The sequence below is a fragment of the Petromyzon marinus genome, chromosome 4 (genome assembly GCF_048934315.1).
Source record: "Petromyzon marinus isolate PM22_M1 ecotype Great Lakes invasive population chromosome 4, UKy_Petmar_22M1.pri1.0, whole genome shotgun sequence".
In the NCBI taxonomy this organism is placed as follows: Eukaryota; Metazoa; Chordata; class Hyperoartia; order Petromyzontiformes; family Petromyzontidae; genus Petromyzon; species Petromyzon marinus.
Genome location: NC_133670.1, coordinates 7808194 through 7834034, shown reverse-complemented (window position 1 = coordinate 7834034; position 25841 = coordinate 7808194). Strand labels below are relative to the sequence as shown.

At 46.5% G+C, this 25841-nt stretch overlaps 1 protein-coding gene across 5 annotated transcripts; it reads right to left on the bottom strand.

Annotated features, from left to right (window-relative positions):
* Positions 1 to 1894: 1894 nt before the first annotated feature.
* Positions 1895 to 25626, bottom strand: ORC4 (origin recognition complex subunit 4). 5 transcript variants are annotated; one of them, XM_032946410.2, is made up of 14 exons: positions 25532 to 25624; positions 23337 to 23416; positions 22757 to 22833; positions 21408 to 21498; positions 20909 to 20984; positions 17674 to 17759; positions 17317 to 17365; positions 16332 to 16483; positions 13457 to 13630; positions 10477 to 10563; positions 8719 to 8827; positions 6518 to 6613; positions 3660 to 3727; positions 1895 to 2938 (listed from the first exon to the last, which is right to left on the bottom strand). In XM_032946410.2, the coding sequence occupies exons 2-14, from the start codon at positions 23391 to 23393 to the stop codon at positions 2735 to 2737; spliced, it is 1326 nt and encodes a 441-aa protein (XP_032802301.1). In that variant the 5' UTR covers positions 23394 to 23416; positions 25532 to 25624; the 3' UTR covers positions 1895 to 2734. The 5 variants fall into 5 exon arrangements, with proteins under 5 accessions (XP_032802301.1, XP_032802300.1, XP_032802304.1 ...); XM_032946409.2 differs by lacking the exon at positions 25532 to 25624 and adding an exon at positions 24879 to 25119; XM_032946413.2 differs by lacking the exon at positions 21408 to 21498 and having other exon boundaries at positions 25532 to 25626.
* Between the last annotated feature and the right edge of the window lie 215 nt (positions 25627 to 25841).

The following is a 25841-nucleotide window of genomic DNA, read 5'->3' as shown; positions in this document are numbered from 1 at the left end:
TGGTGTCTCCTTGCAGTAAACACTGCTCTTCCTTTGATGGATGCGAGTCAATGGTGGAAATGTCCCATTCCTACGCGAGAGGCCAGTTTTGTCCAAACACGAACTGCGGTTCAAAAGTCTCAACACTCGCCCCTGGATTTTGCTCAGCCAATGTTAAGTCCGTTTTGAAAGTTGTCTGCCCAGTTGCAGTGTGTACGTCAAATCGGCTCGTCTGGGTAAGCTTGCAATTGTTCAGCATGAGTTTGCATGGGTAAGTAGAAATTGACTGAGACCCGCTTTGAACTTGAAACGACAAAATAGACAAGAGGGTTGGCCCATAAGTTAGGACGCATAGTTATTTAATTAAATGTTTAACAAAATGTTCAAACTGACTGCCATTAACATTACTGCATGCACGAATTAGTTTTTGAAATGCATTTAAGACTTTTATATTACAAAGTGTAATCTTTTAATATTTATCAATTGTTTCATCTCAATTCATTCGGTTGAGTTTTGTAAGCGACGAATTTGAGGTGACCCCACAGGAAGAATAAAAATAATTACAAATATAAAATTTCGATTTAAAGCTTTCGTGACTGCAGGGATTCATATTCTTGGTTCTTTCAGTAAAGTCACGTAGAATGGAAATAATAAAATAAAAACAATAAAATTCTCACGTTTCGATTGCAACACAAGCAATCATCAACAGGTGTGAACCACAGCAAGAAAATTTGAAAAAAGTGGCGTTTTTTCAAATTTTCTTGCTGTGGTTTTCACACCTGTTGATGATTGCTTGTGTTGCGATCGAAACGTCGTGATAATTTTATTGTATTATTTTTATTATTTCCCTTCTACGTGACTTTACCGAAAGAACGAAAAATATTAACTTGAAGAATAAACAATAAGTGTTTTTTTATGTCCTGACTTTTGGGCTGGCCGTCTATGTGCATACCCCCTACATACGCCTTGTTTGGAGTATCCCAGGCAAGCAGTGGTGTGGGACTTGAGCTTGTAACTTCGTATATCGCTCTAAAGAACCGCTGCTTACGCATGAGATAGCCACCAACACTCTGCTAATTACCTGCAGGGAACTGTGCGGTCATTCAGTCTGGCACCACCATGGCTTGTGATTGGCTGTTGCGTATTGTTTCAGGTCGTGTGGTGTGTGCATGCAACATCCACACGATTGTTGCATGGTGGATCGGGTCAATTTGCGTTGCAAATGCTTGTGGCATTGCCAGTGGTGTAACTTACATTTTCAGCTTAAGGGGGTGCCAGCAATTGGGTCAGGTGGGACCCAAATATTTGACGTCTCGCACGGTCGCGCCCAGGGTATATATCGTGGCTCTTCTTGCGTAATCACATCATTAAAAAAAAATCTGTTCCTTTACGTGGTTATTGAAGCCATATCTCAAGGTGGTTGTCAAGGGGGGCCCCCCAAACTCGGTGGTTAGGCACCTGCAGCCATTGCTTGGTCCTGCTGCATTGTGTGCAAGGTGAGATGGGATATTTAGACAAATCCTTATCAACCTTTTTTTTCACGTGAAAATAACTGCAGTTCTTTAAGGATACTCACTCGTAACTATGATGCAGATATTGTCAGTTCACCAGCATTAAGCAAGCCTGACTGCTGATGAGACAAGTGTTGCAACCAGTCCAGTTTTCCCATCTTAAATTCATGCTATTGAAATGATACATTCAGCAGACCATGCATCTAATGAGTTGTGTAAGAAACGTGTTTTTTTTTGTGGAGAGATGCATACGTACGTTGCTAAAGAAGTTCAACATGTGAAGGATGCACCGTCAACGTATTCGTGATAATGCAGAAAGGTCAGCCATCTACTTACTCTACTGCCATCTACTGGCCACCCCTAAGCTCAGCCGATGAGCATCTCAACCAATGTCACGAAGCAAGTCCTGTCGCAACGTTTATTTGGTGTCAGAAACACAGCACGTTATTTTCTTCGGAGTATAAGTTACTTTAAAATACTTAATGCATGGCAAAAAAATGTGCGAAAGCGATCACCACTTTACGATGCACACACTGAAATAGTGGCAGCTCGTTGCACGCGTTCACGTTCCCATCAATTGGAGCACAACTCTGCAGTTGAAAATAATTTGCATTACTGGCTCAAGTAGTTTTACAAAAACACGGAATTGAAAGCATGGCCACGCAACAGGAAACACAAACCCACAGCAGACAAATTAATTCAAGATTTTTTTCTTTTCTTAGCAATGACCCTTCTTCAAAACAGAAGAGCCAGTATCTGAAATGTTAAGCCTACTGTGTATACTTCTGTTATAAGGAGCGTTTGAAATGGTTGGGAAATCTCCCCCCTCTCCAACCCCCCTTTACCCCCCCCCCCCCCATCGGAGTTTCTCAGGTGGCCGTTTAAAAGGGCGGGAAAACTCCACCCCCATCCACACCACCCCCGGGGTCCTTCAGGTGACAGGTTCGTCAATGCAGACGGCGGCGAGGGGTTTTTCCATCTCAACCGCTCCGTGCGAACTTCTCCTCGCCTGGCTGAGCGTGCGACGGGGCCACTCCGCGATGCGAGCGAGCACCTCCGCAAGAGAGTCCATATTCTCGCCATCGCCACGGGGCGAGCTTGAAGCCAGCTCCAGCGCCCGCAAGCCGGCAGTCATTGTCGCTCTGGAGGCAGAGTCGCGGTGAACCGCGGAGCCACCAGGAGACGAGACGACAAGAACGCCGAGACGAGGGAGACGCCCCCGCCCCCCGCAAACCCCCTCCGAGCTACCCGAGTGAAGAGGTGGCCCACTGCCGCACGTCAGTGGGGCATTGTGGGTAGTGCTGCAGGGCGTCCGTCAGCTGCGAGTCGTGGACCAGCAGCCGCATGAGCTGGTACTCGCGCTGCACATGGCCGCTGCCGGCCCCGCGTCCCCCCACCGGACCCTCGGCCGAATGCACAAACTCCATCTCCTGCAGGCGCTCGAAGGCCTGGGTGCGAACGTGTGCGCGCGTGTTAGTGTCAGGGCACCGGGGTTGCGTTTCAGCTGTGCCGTCTGCGTGCCTGCATTTCAGAGGCTTAGGTGCTCTGGCAGTGTGGACCAATTTGTTTTTTAATCCGTCCAACAAGCTCAACTTTGGATAAATGTTGATCATTGTTATTAAAAACATTCCATTCTGAAATTCCAAAGCAGAAATGTATCTTGCAAAAACATTTTTTTATGCCACAATGCTACAATTAAGCCAAATATCTTACAAGCATGTCAAGCCAGTGTCCTCCGACTCCAATTAGCAGAGAGGTGACACTCAAGTTTGTTGAGAGCAGTTAGCCAGGAGAGAAATTCCACATTCACATGGCATCGGTTGGTCTACCCCTAAACTGCCCATTCTCCCATGCACAGGCACGCTTAATTGCTCTACAGATTAAGTGCTCACTCGCTCTCCCGCACTCTTCAGTGAGTTTGGGCAGGCTACATCACTCGGAGGCATTGTTGACCCAAAAGGTGAGGCTGGTGTCATAACAGCAGCGAAAGGAGAAACGAGCCAGAGGATGTCCACAGTGGGTGTGGAGCGATTAGAATGGGAAGATAACTCTGCAACAACGAATTTGATTACTCAAGAAGAGGCGATCAAGCGCATTTCCAAATAAGCACCTGTGACGTCAACACGGATAGGACGCCGCACGTAAGATATGTCAACGGTGACAACTTACCTTCATTACCACTGCCTTGTTGTAGTTGTACACCGAGTGGGCTTTTCTCTGGACAAACTTCTGGTATTCTAGGGAAGGGAAACAATGAGAGTTGCTTGGGCCTGCTGATCAAAGTCACGTGGGCTTGCCGATCACCTATAAAATCCCGAGTACCGCGCTACAATTGGGAAACGAAAATTTCAAGTTAAAACGGGCGACAATTATATTTAGCATTTATACAGCAGCGCCCCTTTTCAGGGCACTTAACAACACAAGCCGACGGCGGTACACAAGGGGCAAAAGGGGAGCAACGGGTGGGGTGGAGCGGCTGTCGGCGAGAGAGGTGATGGAAGGGATGGAGGGACAGGGGCTGGGAATGGAACCGATGTTGTTGCAGGGGTAGGGAAGGAGGAATAAGGTGGAGTGTGATGATGAATGAGGGTGACAGATGGGTGCAACGTGGATGAGAGGCAGCGGGGATAGGTGCTATGGCTGGGCATGGATGAGGGTAGGTGAAGGGTGGTAGGGGCAGAAGTCTGGTGGCCGGACAGTTGAGCTGATTGTCAGTTACAAACATTCAGTTAACCAGGAGGTTAAACAAGCCCATCGAGACGCACAAAACATTACCACTTTTGCAAGTGCACCTACATGAACAACGTCCTGCAGTACACCGACATAACTATCACTGTAGCAAATGCTTGTGTAGGGAGCGTATAAATGTTGAAATGCATACATCCTCATGTTTACCATCATCATCAGCCACAAATGAGCCATTGTTGGATGAAGGCCTTCCCCCCCAGGCCGTCACCATCCGTTACAGTCCTACGATGTAACGATCCTCCCAGCCTCTAGACAAGAGCTGATTTCATCGCTTTGTCTCCCTGGTGCAGCGCGTGGTCTCGGGCGCATTACCTCTCTTCCCAGCCTGCCGTGTCGTTATTCTGGACCACCAGCCGTATCGACCAACAGCAACGTATACTGCCCAAGCTCACCTGTTATCTGGGGCACTGCGGTGGCAAGATATTATCTGCTTCGCCGAGTATGCAGGAGGTCATGAGTTCGATCACATCCCTGATGCCTGCTGTATATTTGCAGTTTGCGTGTTCTCTACCTGGTCGCGTGGATTTTTCTCCAGGTCCTCCGGTTTTTTCCCTCCACCCATCGAGAGTATTTGGCTGCTATAAATTTCCACAAGCCACTTCGTTGAACTATCAAAGAGCTTAGTTTACTTCTATTTTCATACCATTAAGGAAGGTGGACTAGCAAAAAAACCAATTCACTTCAGAAGACTAACCACCACGTGGACAGCACTTCAGTAGAGTTGACTGTACATGCGATGTGCTGACCCTGCCATGAAAGGAGGTCACAGCCCTCAGTAGGTTGAGCGAGGAGCAAAGAAGCAAGATGACACCATCAGGGCTGCCTCTCAGTAATTGCCTCCATTTAAAACGAACGTTTAAAATGTCTGTTGCTCCTTCCTCCAGTTAGCCCACCGGTGCGAGCTCAAGAAACCCGAGCTAAAGATGACACAACCCTCAGGGCTTGTGTCAGGCACACAGCGTGTTCGTTCAGGGGTCACGGGGGAGGTCAGGATGCCCTAAAGGGTCGTAGCCACATCCATGAGTCTTCTTTCCATAGATTGGAAGTGAGGAGGCATGGGCGTGAGAGCGATGGTAATGGACGATGTGGGATTTTTTGGAGATGGTTGCGTTGCCTGGGGGAGTTGTCAACATTATTAATTAGTTGAAACAAATGGCTGTGTGCTATCGTTTTGGTGCCTGCTGTGATTTTACTAAATATCTTGCCACCATATACACATTGGGAAAATGTATGTTGTACATACGTGGATGTGTACACGAGATTTAAACTTTTAGAAAAATTATCTAGCATTGACAGTTGCATTGAAAGCCAAAATGATCGTCTGAAGATTACATGGCAATTATATTTGTTCACTGTAGATCTTTATAGAATTTTAAAAAATTCTCGAGTTCATCCGTGGCTAAATTCACCTACCTGGACACAAGCGGTGTTCCAACATCACTTGAGATTCGTAACTTGTTCAGGAGGGCACTACATTGCGATATTTGGCCAATTCGTTTTCGACGAGTGCTTTTTAATACAAACGAAAACCTGTATCAACTGGATAAACGCCTCTTACGCGAGAAACTCGTTGTTTGCACATGATGAACAGATGACGACGTTCTCTGGGTTATCCACAATTAAAGGCAGCGTGTCTGTGTGAAGGCAGTGTGTGTCTTGGACAGTTGATGCTGGTGAATTATGATACAGATTCGCTTCCTTTGGCTCGGGAATTCCTCATAAAACTCGTGCCAGAGGCCTGATGACTCCCAAGTGCGTGAACTGCCCATTTACATGGAGACACATTTACGCATTCCATTAATCAACACCAGTCTGGCCGAGTGATGCTTGTGGAGGAGTGGGCCTACCCCGGGAGCGGTAGCGCAACGGGTTAGCATGCTGCGCTACGAAACCCAGCGACCCGACTTCGATTCCTGCTCACGGCCAACACCAGCGACGCTTGTCTGAATCGGTCCTGGGCTTCCCCTAGATCGACTCGGCCTCAAAATGAGTACCTTGTGTGATGTGTAAACATCGCCATTGGGGAGACAAAGGCATCGCCATTGGGGAGACAAAGGTCGTGGTGCTGGCCACCCACCCACCCCCTCGTGTGCCGTGCCGGCCTTCATAGGTTCTCACAAACAGGACGTGCCCCTCGAGTCCATCAAGGCTACGCGGGGGGATCTTTGTCTTTGTCTACTCCCGATATCAAAGCTGGGCTGGAAGAAAGCAGGATGTGGCGAAGAGCTCTTTGAACACAGACAGCCTCTCCTCCGGCACTGCAGGTGCTCGCTGCTTACCGTTGAAGACCATTTGGAAATTGAAGGGCTCTCCATCGTATATGTCATTGAGGTGCTTCATGGCGATGATGAGACACAACTCCAGCACGGACACCCCTGAAGGGAGGGCACAGAGCTCAGGATTAGGCCGTGATCCTGAGACGCACAATGGCCTTCTGTTGTGATGGATGCCACAGTTTTTTCTTTTTACATCAACATTTTTTTTGTCTCTTTTTTTCAATTTCGTCAACCATTGTGCTATTAATTTTTATTTCACAGGACGGAGGATCCATCCGGGACTCTCGCAGAGCGGTGCAATCCTGGTGTCAGAGAATTACTTCGGAGGTCGCGCAGAGTGGCCTCGATCCACACAGTAGCGGGAAGCACTTTCCCATTTGCCCTGCCCAAGAGTAATGTGAATTTCGTAAGTAAAAGTAATATTTTAATTCTCAAGAGCTGTAATTCCACGAAAATTAGTCCAGAATGATATTTGAAATGGTGGTCTTTTGTAGTCATTGGTGACTGGGATGAAACCATCAGCTCACTAATCTCAAGAACCCCGTTTAACCAAGGGTGGCTGCCCAATACTGAACCCAGGGACCTCAGCAGTGCTGGCTCAGCACTTCTCACCTCCGAACCGCCGGATGCCATCGGTGGCACCACTTAACAGAGTCCTTGAAATTCAAGTCAACTAAAGCCCATCATCAAAATCCCTACAGGGTCAATAAAATAGCACCACTTTGCAGGAAGCTAGTAGCATTAGTCCTGTCCTGTAGATGGAATGGGCAGCCGCTATGGGGCAGAGAATCGCGCTGTCCCGATGCTCATTTGCGCAGGGAATCACTTCGACTGTCTATGAATTTCAGCCGACGGCACACTTTCACAATTCCCCGTTAATTTAACCAGGCACCTTATAAAAGATACTGTGACATCAATCTCCAGCCCAACGTGCCAAGTGACGGAGTTTGCCGACCAAGAGGATGCCCGGCTGCCTGTACACACGTTACGCATTCGATCCAAATTCGTTTACCCTCTCTGCGATGCAGAATTAAGATCCCGTGATCATTATCAATTTGTTTGTTTTTTTTTAAAGCTATTTTCACGCGTAAAACTGCCTCGAGGCTCGTGCATAACTGTAATTAGGTGCCACGAATCGTGACAATGAACAACGGCGACAGCATCACATGGCAAATAAAAACAACAAATGTCATGCTGCGTCAGGTTTAACACAGCGAAACAAGACGACTGCACGATAGCTATAGGCTCTGCCAGTAAATCCCAGTGTCTCCATGCTGATATGAGAGTAAGGTGGTTCAAATTTCCTAGTTTTATGTGAACGAGTGTTGGCTTAAATAAAAAAAAAACCATAACGACAATGCCAGTGTACTTTACAAAAGGGTATTTTTTGTTTATGCAAACGCACATGTAATCTTATATGAATGTCACAAGTTGAAAGCTAACAGTGGCTTGAACCATGCCACTCGTGAAATTCAGCGGTGAAGCCGCTATAGGACAGGGTACGGCCTCAGGGCGCCATTGTTCTCGGCGACCCAGCTTCACAGTGACGCCACTTTCCCCCTTGCACTGCCGAGCCGTTTGCCATGTACCAAAAAAAATAACGACGTCTTGGAACGACAAATGTCGTGAGTTTACAAAAGCTTGCTTTTATAATCAGAAGCCAATGGGAGCTATACAATTTAAAATCTAGATTGAAAACGAATCTCTTTAGAAGTGCTTTTTGTGTTTCGTTTATTGTCCTTCCCCATGCAGCTCCGATTGGCACGGTTGGCTATGTACGATGCCCAAGATGTTCTATATACATCCACACCACGGTCAACATCGGCCACGATTAACCGATGTGCCGGATGGGGTCGTCGCCAAGTAATCCCCATCCCTCACAGTCCTGGGATGCAACGATCCATCCGGAGCACGTGCGCACGAGCCGACGTAAATCGCTCCACCTCCACGGTGAGCGCTTCGTCGTCAAGCGAACCGGTAACTGCGTAGTCAAGTAGCCATTTGGACCCTCCGCGGTCATTCTCTTGCTACAAATGCATTTGCTTCACGCTATCCTGCCCGTCTCTGCCCAGCTACCTGCGCCGCCTCAATTCGCTCACGTGGCGTATGTTTGTACGTTGGGACTTCTTTTGCACCGTACGTCAGCAACCGTGCCAATCGGAGGTGCTCATTACGAGCACCGTTTGCGCGCCGCTACAGATCACCTTGCAGGAGGTTGGTTACAGAGTCGGCTGTCAGCAGCCGGCCGGCCTCCTGCAGTGCAGCGGCGGATATCCTTGGGGCTCTCAGAGTCACTTGGCTCAGAGCCAGCATCTGCGAGAGACGTGCGGGAGCAGCACCAACACAAAATTAAATTAGCGACAGTAAAAAATAATAATAATCGTCAACTACACACCGTTTAATAATAGGGTTTTCCCCCTTTTTTCTGGCAACTAAACTGAAACCTTTTTTTACAAGGATTCATGTCTGCATTAACCACAATACCTGCAGTCAAAATGCAAACAAAAAACATACTATGATAATATATGTGGCATTGTCCTTGAAACTGATTTTTCCACACCAAGGGACGGCTTTCTTTTGAGCCTCGACCCAATTGGTGCTCGACCAGATGACGCCAAAAGGCGTCACACAGCTCAAAGACAATGCACTATCAAAGTAATGAGGGCTCGGGGTGAGCATCTACATCATTAGACCTCCTTTGCCAGTACCAAAATGTAATAATAGGGTTTTTCCCCTTTTTTTCTGGCAACAAAACTGAAACCTTTTTACAAGGATTCATGTCTGCATTAACCACAATACCTGCAGTCAAAATGCAAACAAAAAACATACTATGATAACATATGCATTGTCCTTGAAATTGATTGGTCCACACCAAGGGACGGCTTTCTTTTGAGCCTCGACCCAATTGGTGCTCGACCAGATAACGCCAAAAGGCGTTTATTTTAGTCTGTGATGTGACCGCAAGTGGACGAAAATCATCGAGCGTGGCGATGACTATTATGACTGCCTGCGAGAGACCCGAGCACGATTGACAGCGACCAGAGGAAATTATCGCATCTGAATGAAGACGCAGACAGGGGTAACTAATGCTTTAGAGACTGCAGCACCTCGAGGGAGACCAAAATTGTTAATTGGCTATATATATGTAAAGACGTATAGAAAAAACCGTACTGAGTTCACCGATTGATAGACGTGGAGGTGAGTGGGGCGGGGGGGTGAATTGCACACACACCCTCATACCAATATTTAATAACTAAAGAGTGCTTTACCACACACTGACTGCTGAAGTCGACTTGACCCAGAATAATTGTTTTTAATCCAGACTATGACTGACTGAAATAAATTGTGCTGAATAACTGTACGCTGTGTACCACACACACACACAGTGGTGGTACACAGTGATTTGCTAAATAGGCAGCCTCTGCTGGCAGAAGACTCAAACACGTCTTTGAAGCAACCGAAGGCAATCGTGCACAGAAGAATCTTATTACTTTGGTTATTATATTCTTCACACGAACTGATGTTGATTTGACCTCCAAATAATCGCATATTCCTGTCAATGATGGCTTTCTAATGCGATCTACAGTGAAACCTCTACTAGCCAGACTAATTGGGAGAGCCCTGGTCAGGTCAACTGATCAGTACTGCTAGCTCCAAACCATAAAAAATAACTATAACCCCATGTTGCTATCGATGTATGATACATTATATTTATATTTCTGTCAATGTATTAGTCTGTATAGTGTGTGTGTTACTGTACAGATCAACAGATCGAAATCATTTACAGTGGTATGCCGGGAGCCGTGTACCGTACTCGGATTCTAACTAAAGACTTCGGCATTGCCAGCCCGGGACTAACTTCCAAGCCACTTGGCCACCTCAATATTCCCAACTCGCAGTGAAAAACGTGGCCATGTGTCAGAAGGTCTGCCCTGTCCCCTCTGTGCTCGCGCGGTTCTTACCAGTAGCGCGTGGAGAGAACGCACGTCTTTGCTCATGAAGTACTGATTTTCCAACACCTCCCTGACCGCCTGGTCCTCGCTCAGCATCTGCAAGGGAAACATCGGCCTCGGTCAACTCTGGTTAAAAAAAAAACTTCAGTTCACCAAAGCGTTGAGCAGAAGGAAACAAGAGCTAGATGATATAATTTACATCAGCGGTTATGCGGTAATACCTGGCTCCAGCCTCGCAAACGTGAGCAATTCACATTTGTAACTTTGATCATTACGTGTGTGCCCATAGTTCAATGTTAACATGCAATTTTATTGAGGGACTACTGCTGTGTGTTATCTTGGTGTGGTCTGGGACCGTTATGTTGTTTTTGCTGCCTTGCCGATGCTTGATAAATCGGACTTATATAATATAAGCTTACCTATAAATTTGTTATTCATTTATATTTAGTGATTTTCTTACCATTTTCTCTATCTTGCACTCCTATAGTTTTTTGTATTGTTTGCTGATGCAACTTGCTGACCTGCACATATTGGACATCCGTGAAAGCGCTTCATAGTTCATCGGATTCCTCCAGTCTAAATAAAGATTCTGATTCTGAATTGCTTACGTGAGAGTCAGAAGGAATACACTCATTCATCTTCGCTCCTCATGTTTACCTGTATTTCGGTGTGTGTGGATATAAAGGTTTTCACATTCCATGAAGTCCTTAAATTTTTTATATCACTATTATTTTGGTTGTCTGTTGGAGAGACAAGGCCCTACGTACATGTGAAATTTCTACCACTTGCTCATTTTATTATGGTAGGCGAATTTGGCTTTGTTTCGGGACACTTCTTCAGTGGATGTGATTGTCTGATATCGATCACTGATCGTGGTGATCCATGAAGGTGGTTGTGGTGATGTGTGGAGGCGATGGGAGGTGGGTGGGTGGTGGTGGTGGTGGTGGTTGTGGGGTGTTGCAGGTGAATGTCTGTGACAGTGGTGGCTGGTTGTGATGTCGCATGGAGGCGGCGGGTGATGGCTGTGGGGTTTTGATGGCCGATTGCGGCAGTGGGGGACGGGGTTGAAAGCGGTGGTTGAGCTGCTGCCGGTCGTGGCTGTGGAATGTGGGCGGCCATCTCGTGGGCCGAGTATAGGAACCACCAAACCTTGGCCACAAAATGTGCTTCATCCGCACGTGCCATCTCCATGGCAACCTCACAGCAACCTCTCGTTTGCCTGGGAAGCTACACAATGGGACCAATTAACCACGGCTAATTGGATTTGTACCACAAATGAGCTTCCACTAAGATTGGAATTAAATAGTCGGGATAATATATTAGGCGGTACAAGGACGCACACTCCCACACAATCTAAATAGTCAGTAGGGTGTTACATCCCCTTTAAATAAACAAAAAGCGTTAAAATATATTGCATATTCATCTCAATGCAATGGCTGTCAAGATTTGTTTTAATTTCTTAGACTTTCATAATGCAGTGCTGCATTTATTAATTACAAATTGCATTATATGGCATGTTAAAATGCATTGCCTTCGAACTCATTGTTCACATTCTGCACTAAATTATGGCCTCCACACATAGGTTTGTATGTATGTTTGTTGAACTTCTTTCGCACCATACGTAGCCAGCCGTGCTAATCGGAGGTGTGCTGCACGCGTATGGCAGGGTTTTAATGGTGGCTAAGGATCATGTAATTGCGGACTCAATTGGGAAGAGAGGGGTCTCTAACTGGGACAATGACGAGAGCCAATAGCCGAATATGAATAAAGACGAAGACAGGCATAACTCAGTGTTTTAGAGTCCAAAAAAATATATTTTTAAAAAACGTGCCAGTTATTAACTCGTTCACCACACTGGTGTTGTGGAGAGTAAACCCACAACACTTACAATGAGTAAGCCGTTTCACTGGTTATTACAACCAGCTTCATCATGCGAAAGCCCAAGTGTTAAAATGCTTTTAAAAGACTGCAGCGCACTGAGGAAGACCAAACAGGGTAATTGGTTATTTATATGTATGTACGTTTATAAAAATACGTAGCGAGTTCACGGATTCGTAGACGTGATAGTATTGGGGTTATGTGTGCAGGACAAGAGTTGCAGACTACCAGAGACGGTCGTTGAGTGGGGACCTAGAGATTGTATTGTAAGAGTGCACCGGGGATGTTGGGTGTTGTCTGTGCAACACGGTCAATGTGGGATTAGGCAGAAGTGACGGCGGTATATGGAGGCATCGGTGCCATGGGGCATGATGACCTGTCGACAACGATAACGCTCTGCATGTTTTTTTTAGGGTTTATGATTCGTGCTAGTTATTTTCTCGATAACAGACCCCGGTACAAATTGTGTTATAACCGTAACCGCAATTTTATCATGTTTACACCGACCTTTCGTGTTATTTCATTGGGAGCTACACCGCATGCCCACTGTTTACGCGCACCGAATGCTTATGTAGGTGGGTACGTGACTCCAAGGATTCAGGCCACTTCAACCATCAGTTCACTCAGTTCAACACAATATATATTTTTTTATAAGCAATGCAGTGCATTCATGCTGCCTAATGGCATGCAAGCACTGAGGGGGATGGGAAAAATGTGCTCCTGGAAAGTCACACAAAGGCCACTGGGCCAACATCCCCGGTGCACTCTGACACGTGCCACACGCTAAAACTAATCTTTTTTTTGTTTACCAGATAAGGCCCACCGAGCTGTATAGCTCTTTTTTAGAAGCGACCTGGCTATCGCAAATGATAGCTAAACAAAGTGGCTTATCACGTGGAAATGTATAGCAGCCAAATGCTCTAAAACACGTGTTTATTCTAAATGCGGAGGGAAAAAAACAACCACGGGGGAGAGATATGTACAAACTCCAAATATATAGCAGGAGTCAAGGTCGGGATCGAAGCTACCACCTCCTGTACACCGGACAAGGGAGTTAAAACATCTCGTCACCGTGCGTCACCCTCGGGTGGTCGGGCTACGCGAGCCTCACCTGGACACTGTCGTTCCAACTTTTGGCGAAAGCGACGTCCGGAAAGGACAGCGGCAGCGTGAGCGTCTGGCAGAACGCGGCGACGTAGTCGTCAAACTCGGGGCAGGGGAAGATGTGGATCTGCCGATGGGAGAAGCGCGACTTCACACGCTTCTCCAGCAGCTCCAGCACGTCCTGTGGGCGGGGGCCACAGGGGACACGGCGTTAGCCACGCGACGCACCCACGGCAACCGGGGCCGGACGGGGTGGACGGTGGTCACGTCCCCGGTGGGGTCGTGAACTTCACCGTAGTTTACCTTGGTCGCGGAAGTCACGATGCCCAGACTTCACAGCACATTTCCAAGGCTCTACTCCATGTACCCTTTGTGCACGTAAATTTATTTTATTACCATGGACTATGATTGAACAAATTTTCCTGTTGCTTTTCCTTGCCAGTATGGGTCACGTTATGTTTTAAATATATTTATGGCTGCTGTTGACTTAAGAAGTCTCCATCTTTTATTGTACTGTAAATGGAAAAAAAACTAAATCAAATAATCCTGCCGTAAAAATTTGATAATGCTTCCTAAAAGTAATGTCCTTTGAACTGAAAATCCACTCTTTGTTTTACCACACCTATGCGCAGCTGTGGACATTCCCATGGTCCCTCGTATTCAACTCCGACTGCAATCCTCTTTTAAACCTTTTTATGCAACGTACATTTTGACCCCCCCCCCACCATAGGGATGTGGAATTTCGACTGCTGGCACAACACCGCTAAATGAGGCGAGCATTGGTCAGCACCCACCTGTGCGGGAATACAATTCTACTTGACTTTAGTAACTAACCCTCAAGTCAGCAGAGGCATTTGAGTTGTTCCGATTAAATTCATTTCAGCCCAAGTGTCACCCTGCTCAAACAGGAACTAGGGCAGTGCTCATCTCAAATTTACAGCCATGAGTCAGCAGTGGAAATCCCACATTTATCTGGCAGGGGCCAGTCTCTCTATGGGACAACTAATGCTAAAGACTGTTAGCGAGCTTCATGAAGCCTGCGAGCGAGTGATTAAAAGTCAGGATACGTGACGCTCAGCAGTGGGCCAAGGCGGGTGATTAATCAGTACGTAACTGAGCTCAAGGTGTGCACACACACACAGCCAGACCAGCTGAGAGGGCTCACTTCCCACTATAGCCAACGGTGCTCCAGCAACCATCGGATATCTGGGAATAAAAACTTTTCACCCGCAAACTTCCTCATCTGCTCGAGCCTGCAACAGCGGTTGGTTAATTTTAAGAGACCGTTAAGCAAATGGCCACGCGGGTTTCCTCGTCATTAGCACGCTTGCTATCAAGCCAAACACATTTTAAAGTTTGGTGATTTTAATTAAATTCAATAGGTTCCTGCATTTCCAATAAAATAAGATTCAAAGTCATCCAAGGGTGTCCACTAGAGGGCATGCTAAGCTTGTGAGAATCCCCTGAAAGTCAATGGAATTTTTTTAACACGATTCCGGCATTGCCTACGGTGGAATCGTGGAATTCAAATACGATTCCTGCAGCAATCACCCGACACTTACAATATCGAGAGCATCTAGTCAAATGCCCAGTCACTTAAGAGAATAAAAATGTTCAGCAATGAGCTGCATAAGTTGTGAAATTATATTGCGTAAGGATTCAATTACCGGAAGGCTTTAGGGCTCATGAAAGTTAACCATACACATGCAGTCCCCGACTTACGACCACCAGACTTACGAAACATGAAACACACAAACGAGCTTCCATAACGTATACATTTTTAACCGTCAAACTTGCAAATGTGAACTCGCACTTGTGAACCGAACCGCAGAACTATTTGGTTCGGCAAATGTACAATATTTCTTCTTCATTATAAGTTTAACAATGCTTCCCTTTTTTATGTTGAACTGTAACACATTTCACAACACTGACCGTTTGGGCATTCAAATACAGTGCATTATTGCATTCCGATTTACGAATCGTTCGACTTACAAACGGGTCTGAGGAATGGAACCCGTTCGTAAGTCGAGGACTGCCCATAGTGCATATTTTCTGATAAACGTGGCATGTGGGTAACATGCACAGAAACGTCATATTTTTTTAAATCAAATTTTGTTTTCCAAAGGCTCTCCACCGTAGCGCCACCGCATTCTCTTCAATGTGCCCGATTCTCCTCAGTGCACCCGATCTTGCCAATGTCTGCGGGCACGAAGGCCGAGCCTGGACTGTACTTGGATGAGCAACTACTATGCACAGGGCGTTGTTGTTAGAGGGCGTGTCTACAGGGTGGGCAGCAGAGGGCAGTCCAACACAAACTGCTGCGTTTTAAGTCTAGACACTGCCCATCTTCACCGACTGCCCAGGATGGTAAAGTGTGGTCAAATAACCCCACGGGGTGGGGAAGCCTTCATCCAGCAATGGATTGACAAAAGGGGATGCTGCACACGTGTATGTATATATACACCCATGATGTCCACATACACTCATCAACACGACTGCAGTGAACCCATTCATACAGCTTGGAGGACAAAGGTAGGGGGCGCCACGATGGTGAGATGTTAATTCTCTCACCTGGTATACAGGAGGTCGTGGGTTCGATCCCGACCCTAACGCCTGCATATTTGGAGTGTGCACGTTCTTCCTGTGGTCGTGTGAATTGTTCTTCGGATCCTCCGGTTTTTCCCTCCCACATTTAGAATCGCTATGCGTTTAGAGTATTTGATTGCTATACATTTCCACGTGATAAGTCATTTTTTGAGCTATCATTTGTGAGTAGTTCGCTTCTGAAAAAGCTATATATAGTTCAGTGGGCCTTAACTGGTAAAATAAAAAAAGTATAAAACACACGTAAACATTTGTAATGCGTTCACAACAGGACTTACCAAGCGGCATGTGAGTCCCACTACAGCAATCGGCGTCTGGGCAGACTTTGCCACGTCGAACAGGTTGTAGAGGAGTGCCTGGTTCTTGTGATGGACGAACAGATCAAACTCCTCCAGCACAAACAGCACAGGGCGAGTTCTGCTCCGCTCGCCTGCACACGACACAGTTTATTGGCAACGTACGGTGTGAGGGAAGATCAACATACATACGTAGCATACAAACCCAGCTCCCGGTTTCCAGTTGCCATACCCACACGATGGCAACAATCTAAATCAGTGTTCTTCATTGCAAGGCCCGCGGGCCACTGACGGGCCTTGGTGGCCTTTAGTACGGCCCTGGCAATACACAAATGTAAAAATCCCCCCATCATGCTGTCAAACCCAATGGTTTCAAATGTGTGGCAGGCCTCACCCTGATGTCTTATCAGCCAAAGCGCCACCGCCTCGCCCCCCCCCCCCCCCCGAAAATACGCAAAGAACACTGGTGTACAGCAACGATTAATTCGTCCGATGCAGAATGAAGATCGCCCCACAACCAGTTGTCAGTCATGAGTGTTGTTTGACTATACTTCACCACGCTGGTCAGCGTGGGTTTGTGAATGGGGTGGTCCGGTAAAGCTATCCATGGCCGGGAATCAGACCCATGTCGCCCGATTCGTAGCAGTGTGCAAAGCACTGCACTACTGCTCCACACCACCTCATACAATGTGTGCTGCCTAATCCCAATTTTACTTCGGGGCTGCATTTCAATCTAATAGGATGATGACTTCTAACTTGCAGCAAAAAAGTGGGGCTGGGTTTACCAACTGTAGAGGAATAACCGAGCGAATCAAACCCAACGAGGATTTTAACACCTCCCGGCCAGTATAATTCACGCCTTTGTCATATTAAAGCTGGTAATTATTTTTACTACGAGTATGCCACTATTTAAATATTTCAAGCTTTCATTTATCAAGAGGGACCCGAGACAATAGTTCACGCTTACCGCTTTTTAATGCTGTCAGCAGAAAGGTGAGATTCTCCGCAAAACTCCCCTGGAAGACAATCGGTGTACAACCTCGGGTAAGAAACTGTTCCACACCTTGGCAACTTCCAATTTCCCAGTCCCTCCACCAGCCTGCCTGGTCAGGGACAGGTTTAGCAGTTAAAATACATTTGCACTTACGGTACGATAGAGTAGAACACTAATAAAGCTCAAATTGTGCAAAACACACTCCTACTCAATTACTTAACGGCTATTTGATGAATCACACAGCGGAGCAGCGACCGCCGGCATTTCAACACTGGCCCGGCACGCGGCATTGCTCGTACAATTTGAGAAGGACGTGGGTGTAAAGCTCACAAACACTTTGTCCCCGACTGTGTTCTCCAGCTGAAGCTGCCGCGTGATTTCCTTGAGTGAAATGCGGTCGTCCTTCTGCAGGAGGCCTGGACGACAGCCGAGCGCACAGCACGCGCATGAGTAGAGGCACACCACGTGGCATTAATTACTCTGCCTGCAGCTACATGCGCGTGCACACAGTGCGGTGAGAGCACCACTGCCACATTCACAAGCTGCACACTGCATTTGTAATGGCAAAGGCAATGATCCCCCATATCGCCTTTAACAGAATGTTGGGGCAAGCGCTGAAGGCTGGCAAGGCACATGAGGGAGTGGCTGGCCAGCACCACGCCCCCGGCCACCTTTGTCTCCCCAGTGACGATGTTTACACATCGCACCGGGTACTCATTTGGGACCGAGTTGACCTAGGGGAGGCCCAGGACCGATTCAGATCATCGTCACTGGTGTTGCCCATGAGCGGGAATAGAACTCGGGTCACTGGGTTGTAGCGCAGCGTGCTCGAAGTAGAATCAGAATATTTCTTTATACTGGAGGAATCTGAAAAGCTATAAAGCTCATTTTCACAAATGTCCAGTTGGGGCAGGTAAGAACGTTACAAGAACAACAAACAATACAAAAACATTACAGTAGTGCCAAGTACAAGAAAGATAGACAAATCACCCACAATATACAAATAAAATAAACCATCCCATTCCTAGGAGGTAAATCCCACTAAGGTATGAACTTATTTTTCAGCAGCGACCTGGCCACAAATTATAGCTCAACAAAGTGGCTAACCATTGCAGTAGCGCTCAACACACACACACATTTGTTGACAATATGAAGTAAACAGGTTTGGTGGATTGTTTAATCACCAAAGTAATGTAACTTTTAATCCATGGACCAATGGGCAAACTCCATTAGTATGCTTTGGGCCTTTCGGTAAAGCCACGTAGATAGAACAAATAAACAAATATTTGTTCTATCTATTTGTTCTTTCTACGTGGCTTTACCGAAAGACCCAAGGGATATGAATTCTTGCAGTCACGAAAGCTTTAAGTCAAGATTTAAACTCCATTAGGTCCAGCAGCTTCCTCCACAGTCATTAAAGTTACAACCGCTGTATGAGCTGTAAACAGTTTTTCATCCTCAGTATAGAAGGGTGCCCATTTACAGAAATGCGGAATTTGCACGACCGACTCACGGCAACCAAGCAAGGCTGACTTTTTTCAACGGTTTTACTTAACTTGATTCCTGTGTCGTGGTCAAATCGTCGTCAAATCTTGTAATCTACATTTCGTCCACTTCACGTTTTCCAATCAATCCCCAATTTTGCACACGTACTCAGATCCGGTGACAATGCATGCCTGTATCAAATTCTGCATCAATGAATCTATGAATTGCCTCCTTTAAAGCAATTAACATTTTGTATGGACGACTTGTTAATTATATATATTTGTGGCAGTCAAAAACGCCGCGGCCCCTAATCGCCTCACCCAAGAAGCAGGCGCCACGTGTCTCAGGCGCCACGTGTCTCAGGCGCGCCTACTCCGTGTGAACGAGTTATGTAAGTAATCAATTAATTCAAGTAAGCGTTGATGTGGGAGCAGGCGCCGCATCATTGACGTACTTCTTGACCGTGAATAAAACCGTTGTTTTAAAAAAAAACGTTTTTTTAAGGAGTTTATTATTCTTATACTAACCTGACGGGGGACACACCATGATCATGTAGGTGGTCCTCCAATGCAGGACATTCTTATTTTTCTATTGTGATATTTTGCTGATATTGGACAATTCCTTCCGTATGTGAGAGAAAACAAGTTTGCCCAAAGAAAAACCATGACTATGTGCATTAACCCAATTCAGCGACAGATGTAGATGTCTTCTTTGGTTCTTTCGGTAAAGTCACGTAGAATGAGAATAAAATAATAAAATAACACAATAAAATTCTCACGACGTTTCGGCCACAACGCAAGCGGCCGTCTTCAGGTGAAAGGTACAGAACTGTCGGGACGACAGAGCTTCAATGAACGATGTTAAGATTCGTAGCGACTTTTAAGCTGGTTGGGAGAAGTGAGGCACCTTTACAAAGGGGTTTACATATCAATAGCTGAGGGATTAGCTTGTGACTGGTCATGAAAATGGCTATGTTAAAGTCAAAACCTACACATCCACAGAGGCAACTAGTAATTTAGCATTGAAATAGCTAAGGGATTAGATTGTGACTGGTCACAGGAATGGCTATGTTAAAGTCAAAACCTACACATCCACAGAGGCAACTAGTAATTTAGCATTGAAATAGCTAAGGGATTAGCTTGTGCAAATAGCTGAGGGATTAGCTTGTGAATGGTCACGGAAATGGCTATGTTAAAGTCAAAACCTACATATCCACAGAGGCAACTAGTAATTTAGCATTGAAATAGCTAAGGGATTAGCTTGTGACTGGTCACAGAAATAGATGTTAAAGTAAAGGCCTACACATCCACAGAGCTTCAATGAACGCTGTTAAGATTCGTAGCGACTTTGAAGCATCTATTTCTATTTCAATGCTAAATTACTAGTTGCCTCTGTGGATGTGTGGGTTTTGACTTCAACATAGCCATTTCCGTGACCAGTCACAAGCTAATCCCTCAGCTATTTGCACAAGCTAATCCCTTAGCTATTTCAATGCTAAATTACTAGTTGCCTCTGTGGATGTGTAGGTTTTGACTTTAACATAGCCATTCCTGTGACCAGTCACAAGCTAATCCCTTAGCTATTTCAATGCTAAATTACTAGTTGCCTCTGTGGATGTGTAGGTTTTGACTTTAACATAGCCATTTCCGTGACCATTCACAAGCTAATCCCTCAGCTATTTGCACAAGCTAATCCCTTAGCTATTTCAATGCTAAATTACTAGTTGCCTCTGTGGATATGTAGGTTTTGACTTTAACATAGCCATTTCCGTGACCAGTCACAAGCTAATCCCTCAGCTATTGATATGTAAACCCCTTTGTCAAGGTGCCTCACTTCTCCCAACCAGCTTAAAAGTCGCTACAAATCTTAACATCGTTCATTGAAGCTCTGTCGTCCCGACAGTTCTGTACCTTTTACCTGAAGACGGCCGCTTGCGTTGTGGCCAAAAAGTCGTGAGAATTTTATTGTGTTATTTTATTATTTTATTCTCATTCTACGTGACTTTACCGAAAGAACCAAAGAAGATGAATCCTTGCAGTCACGAAAGCTTCAAATCGAGATGTAGATGTGTACCACCCACCGTTCAGATGAACCTGCATGAGGTTCTCTCGGATGGAGTTGTTTTCCAGCAGCTCCTTCAGCACGCCTTTCAGAAGCTGCAGCAGCAAAACCAGACAAATTAGCACCAAGGACCAGGCTAAACACCAGTGGGAAACAGTGAATGATCCAACACGTTTTTCCCTGGATATGTCCTTCTAACCTCTTTGCAATGTCCACATAGCCTGGAACAGTTACCATGTACCTACTGACATCGTTCCATTCCAGGCAAATTCAACATTTTCATGGCAAGGGCCAGCCTATCCAAAGGACAAACACAGTTGTCAAAGGTGAACCAGGTCGCCCCTCAACTGGGAATTGAACTCGCAACGCCTCCTGACTGCGAGTTGTTTGCCAACACGACATCACGCAAATGCATGTACTGGGCCCCAATCCTCACGCGAACAACTTTATCTCAATAATCACAAGGGTTACTGTGGGAATGGGGGCGGCTTTTTATCGCCATTCAAAAGGGCCCTCACCATGGATTTTCCCGAGCCACGGGAGCCGACCACCAGCACGGAATTGCCTTCCCCTTGTGTGGTCGTTCGTTTGAGCATCTCCAGCAGGAGCCTGCCAACATGCACACAGGGACATGGGCAACAAGTGCCATCGCTGCTCAATATTGGGCCAAAACGTCATACAAGTCCAAGACAAACGTGATTCCCTGCTCAAATGACCATTGCGGCGGGTCTCAACTCCGACGGAAACAATTGGTGGAAATTTCACGTGCCCCAAAACAGGTGCCAGTCATTGCATAATAGGGCAACCGATGTTGATTTCTCACGGTAGTTAATAATTTTATCAATCCTGCAGAAAAAACCTCCTAGAAGGATTTGAACTCGAACCCGTAGCACTGCACCTTTCAGCCAGATCCATAATGTCACAACAACTCCTTGTGAGAGGTGGAGGGCTTCCCACATTTGGGTGGTCTTGTTTAAGCCCCATCAATTGACAGCTGAGGGCCCATACGTTGACTGGTAAGAAAAATGGTGTCAATCTGTTCTAAAGGAGCCCGAGTTTCACGCAAATAAATACAACCCCCTAAAGTTGTCTTTCATCTATTTACACACAGATGCAGCCCAGCATGAAAAGGATTATACTCATCTGCCTGTGACAGCTAATTACTATTCAGTCACTGTTACATTTTACGACTGAAATGACTCCAGCCATTAACGTCTGGAATATTCCTAAGCACTGCTTAAATGAAGACTCAATTTGCACTTAGATGTGCAAACCTCGATCGCTAATCGCTTTTGAGAATGTATTACACAGCATCTTTCTCGAGCATTGCTGCTAAATACAGAAGACGAACGAGTGCCGGTCGTGTGAGGCTGTGACCGTGTCACTTGTAATGAGGTAGCCTTGCAGTCGGAGGCAACGCCACAAACGTAGGCTGTGAATGTGTCACTTGTGATGAGGTAGCCTTGCAGTCGGAGGCAACGCCACAAACGTAGGCTGTGAACGTGTCACTTGTAATGAGGTAGCCTTGCAGTCGGAGGCGACTGCACAAACGTAGGCTGTGAACACTTGTAATGAGGTAGCCTTGCAGTCGGAGGCGACTCCACAAACGTAGTGGTCTTGAACACCAGGGAAATTACGCCGCTTTGATTCGGCGAGTGAAAATCTGGTTGGGCTGTCAAATTTTGTGATGAAATGCCATCGAGAGTAGGTGTTTTTTTTCCATTCAATTGAGCTCGATGTACATTTCAGCATTCGAACATTTAAAAAAAATGGAGCTGCGTATCGTGAGATGGCGAGCCCCAGCGCCATCCAACTGAAAAGAATAGAGCACGAATACACGGCAAGATGATGCATGCGCAGTGCCTACTTGCGTTGGGGCTCCATGTACAACGGGATGCCGGTGAGCGCCCCATGGCACAGTCTTTCTCGCAGACACTTGTGCACCTGTGGAGCAGTGGCAAATAACAACCACCGCAGTCACAATCTGCGCAGTTACGCATGTTGACAAATCCTAGCAGCCGAGTGATTGATGGGACAGGGCTTAACAAAAACGACGACAGAGGTGATTTGCTTACCACGAGTAAACGTATTCTGAAATCTACAGAAGGGAAGTAAAAATGGTCATAACTGGTGAATGTTACGAGGAAGGACTTGGGTAGATATTTCCTAGAGCGGTGCAACCTTTCATGTAAAAAAAATGTCCCACCGAAGTGGATATCACGGAGCTACTCCCGACAGCCCTTAAAGTGGGTCTTTGGTTTACAGATTTTATGGGTATCCCTTTAGCATCTGTTCTGATTTCTTCGCGTTACAGTCAAACCCATATTTTGGCACAACTTTCCAACCATGAGTCGAGCGTTCTAGCCACAGTGCCATCTGGCTGGATAGACAGCAATCATGTGGTTATAATGATACAATGCCAGAATAAACATTGTGGTAGTGCTGACCTCTGACACGCATTGATCCTGTGGCAACTCCGTATTTTTCTTCTTTTTCCTGCTCATGGCAGCTCGTCCGGGCGTTCAACCTGAAAGTCGCAGAATTAATGTCAGTGATTCATCGTATAATCCAGAAACATAGGTAATCCCCGTCCTTCTAAACCAGTGAATTCCACATTCTATTTGCTAATCATCGCTGTGTTGCCACAATAGTATTTGATTGAATATGGCTAAAGATGTGATGAATAACGTTCCCAGTCATTATCACCTGAAATGAAATCAATCAAACCAAACGTGACAAAAGTGGGCTGTGGTGAAGTAATCGCACAATGTGCGTGCACGTTTTTGAGCGTACTGACACTGGGATGACAGTCATAATCAAGCATTGTCTTGCGGTCGCAACACTCATTGGGTTAGAGATGCACGAGCCATAACACAACTGTTCCACTCACGCACTGTACTCTTCTTAACTCTTGTGTCTCAATATGATCGCGTTATTCTGTCACGTCCGTTTCGACTTGGTATGTTTTAGCATGCAATATATGCTACAAAAAAACGTTATTCTTTTGAAGCACGCAGCAGTGATAGTAGCTTTTTCGTGATTAAGTTCAGCGTTCAAAAATCAATCCGACCGGTTTCCCTGTAATAGCCGTCCTGAGCCCAACTTGGCATCATCCTTTGGGCTTTATCACGATTTTTTTGAATTGGGATCATTGATAACCAGAAACAAAATCTGCTCCGCTTGATACGCTGTTAGGCAGTTTTGACAATGCTGTTATTTAAGCATCTGGCCAAAACCTTGAAAATAAGAAAGATTCCTTGAATGCACTGGCTGGTCATATTGTTAAGCTATTGTGAAGGACGGACTATACTTGACTGCACCATGTAAACAATTTTATTTTACTCAACTAAAACTTTTTATTTTAGTAGGGAAGGCCGACTGAGCTATATAGTTATTTTTTTTAGAAGCGACTGGGTCACAAATTATAACGCAACGAAGTGATTTATATCACGTGGAAATATATACACCAGCCAAAAACTCTAAACGCATGTTTCAAAATGTGGAGGAAAACCCCGGAGGGCACGGAGAAGAAATCCACGCGCCCACAGGGAGAGAGACACGCTGCAAACTCCAAATATACAGCAGGCGTCAGGGTCGGGATCGAGCCCACGACCTCCTGCACACCAGGTGAGGGAGATAACATCTCCCCACCACGGCGCCCATGTACACATGAAGCAGAGCCAGATAGACTCCCAGATGTGCCGCGGTGGGCAGTAGCGGTACCAGTCGTGGCCGCAATTACCAAAAACTAAGCGATGCCCTTCAGATTTCCCAAAGCACGGGAGCAAAAGATAAGCAAAAACTCATTGCATATGAAGAGGCGAGCGCGCTTTGTGAATGCAGCGATGCAATCCGTTCACGTCTCCACAGTCAACGATCGGGTACCGCGCAAGATAACAGCGCATGCAACAACAGGCGCTGCGCGGCTTCGAATTCTGCTCGCGAGTGGCGGGGGTTAAACAGCCGAGTAACAGGAACGGCGCCTGTACCGTGAGGATGGCGGAGTGCTCGCCGGAGCCGAGTTCCCGCCTGGGAGCTACTGGCGCGACCAAGAGAAGCCCGTGTTTAGTGGCGATAATACTCCCCCCGGTAGAGTTAGCGTGACACCACCACCACCGACACCACCACCACCACGGCAGCCGTAAGCAATTGACCGGGCCCGCGCCTAAGCCGCGTGTCAGCTTCCCGCGCTTTTCCAACTTCCGGGTAGCGACGTCATCAAGCGCGAGGCAGCCGCTCGCTGCTGGACCAATGGGAGCGCAAATCGTGGCCCCGCGACCACGTGACTGTGCCCTGGTTGGACTCGACGAGCATGAGGAATGTTTATTCGAACTGGAGGAATCCGTAAATACATCTGGGGTTTTTTTTATTATTATTATTTTGCGTTTAGAGCGAGTAAATGTGTCGTTAAAAGGCCCGGCACGGTCGTGAAAGCCAACGTGTTAAACTGGAGGAATCCGAGGAGCCGGAAAGCTATTTTTGTCCAGTAGGGGGGTGGGAGCACGGGGTCAGAACGTTACAACAGAAAACAATACAAAAACACAATCGGATTGTAAATGTTGCAGTGGGTTGACTCTCCAATACACAACCGGTTGGTTGCTGTGCTAGTAACGAATTGGCATGTTCTGTTTCCGTTACAAACCTTAATAATTGGCTATGTTGGGTTGTGGCGGGTTTAACGACAAAACATTTATATTTACGCGATCTAATCTTCCCCTCCCCCCCCCCAAAAAAACCCCTCTATTATAGATTAATCTTGTCATTGAGTCCCGATCCTCGGGGTTGCCATGGAAACCGGATCTCTGATTCGGGACCCGGATCCCGCGCCGGTTGCTATGCGAAACGCACACCCCCTCTCCCCACCCCCTCTCACCCACGCCCCCACCCCCTCTCCCCCACGACCCCACCCCCACGACCCCACCCCCTCTCCCCACCCCCTCTCAGCCACGCCC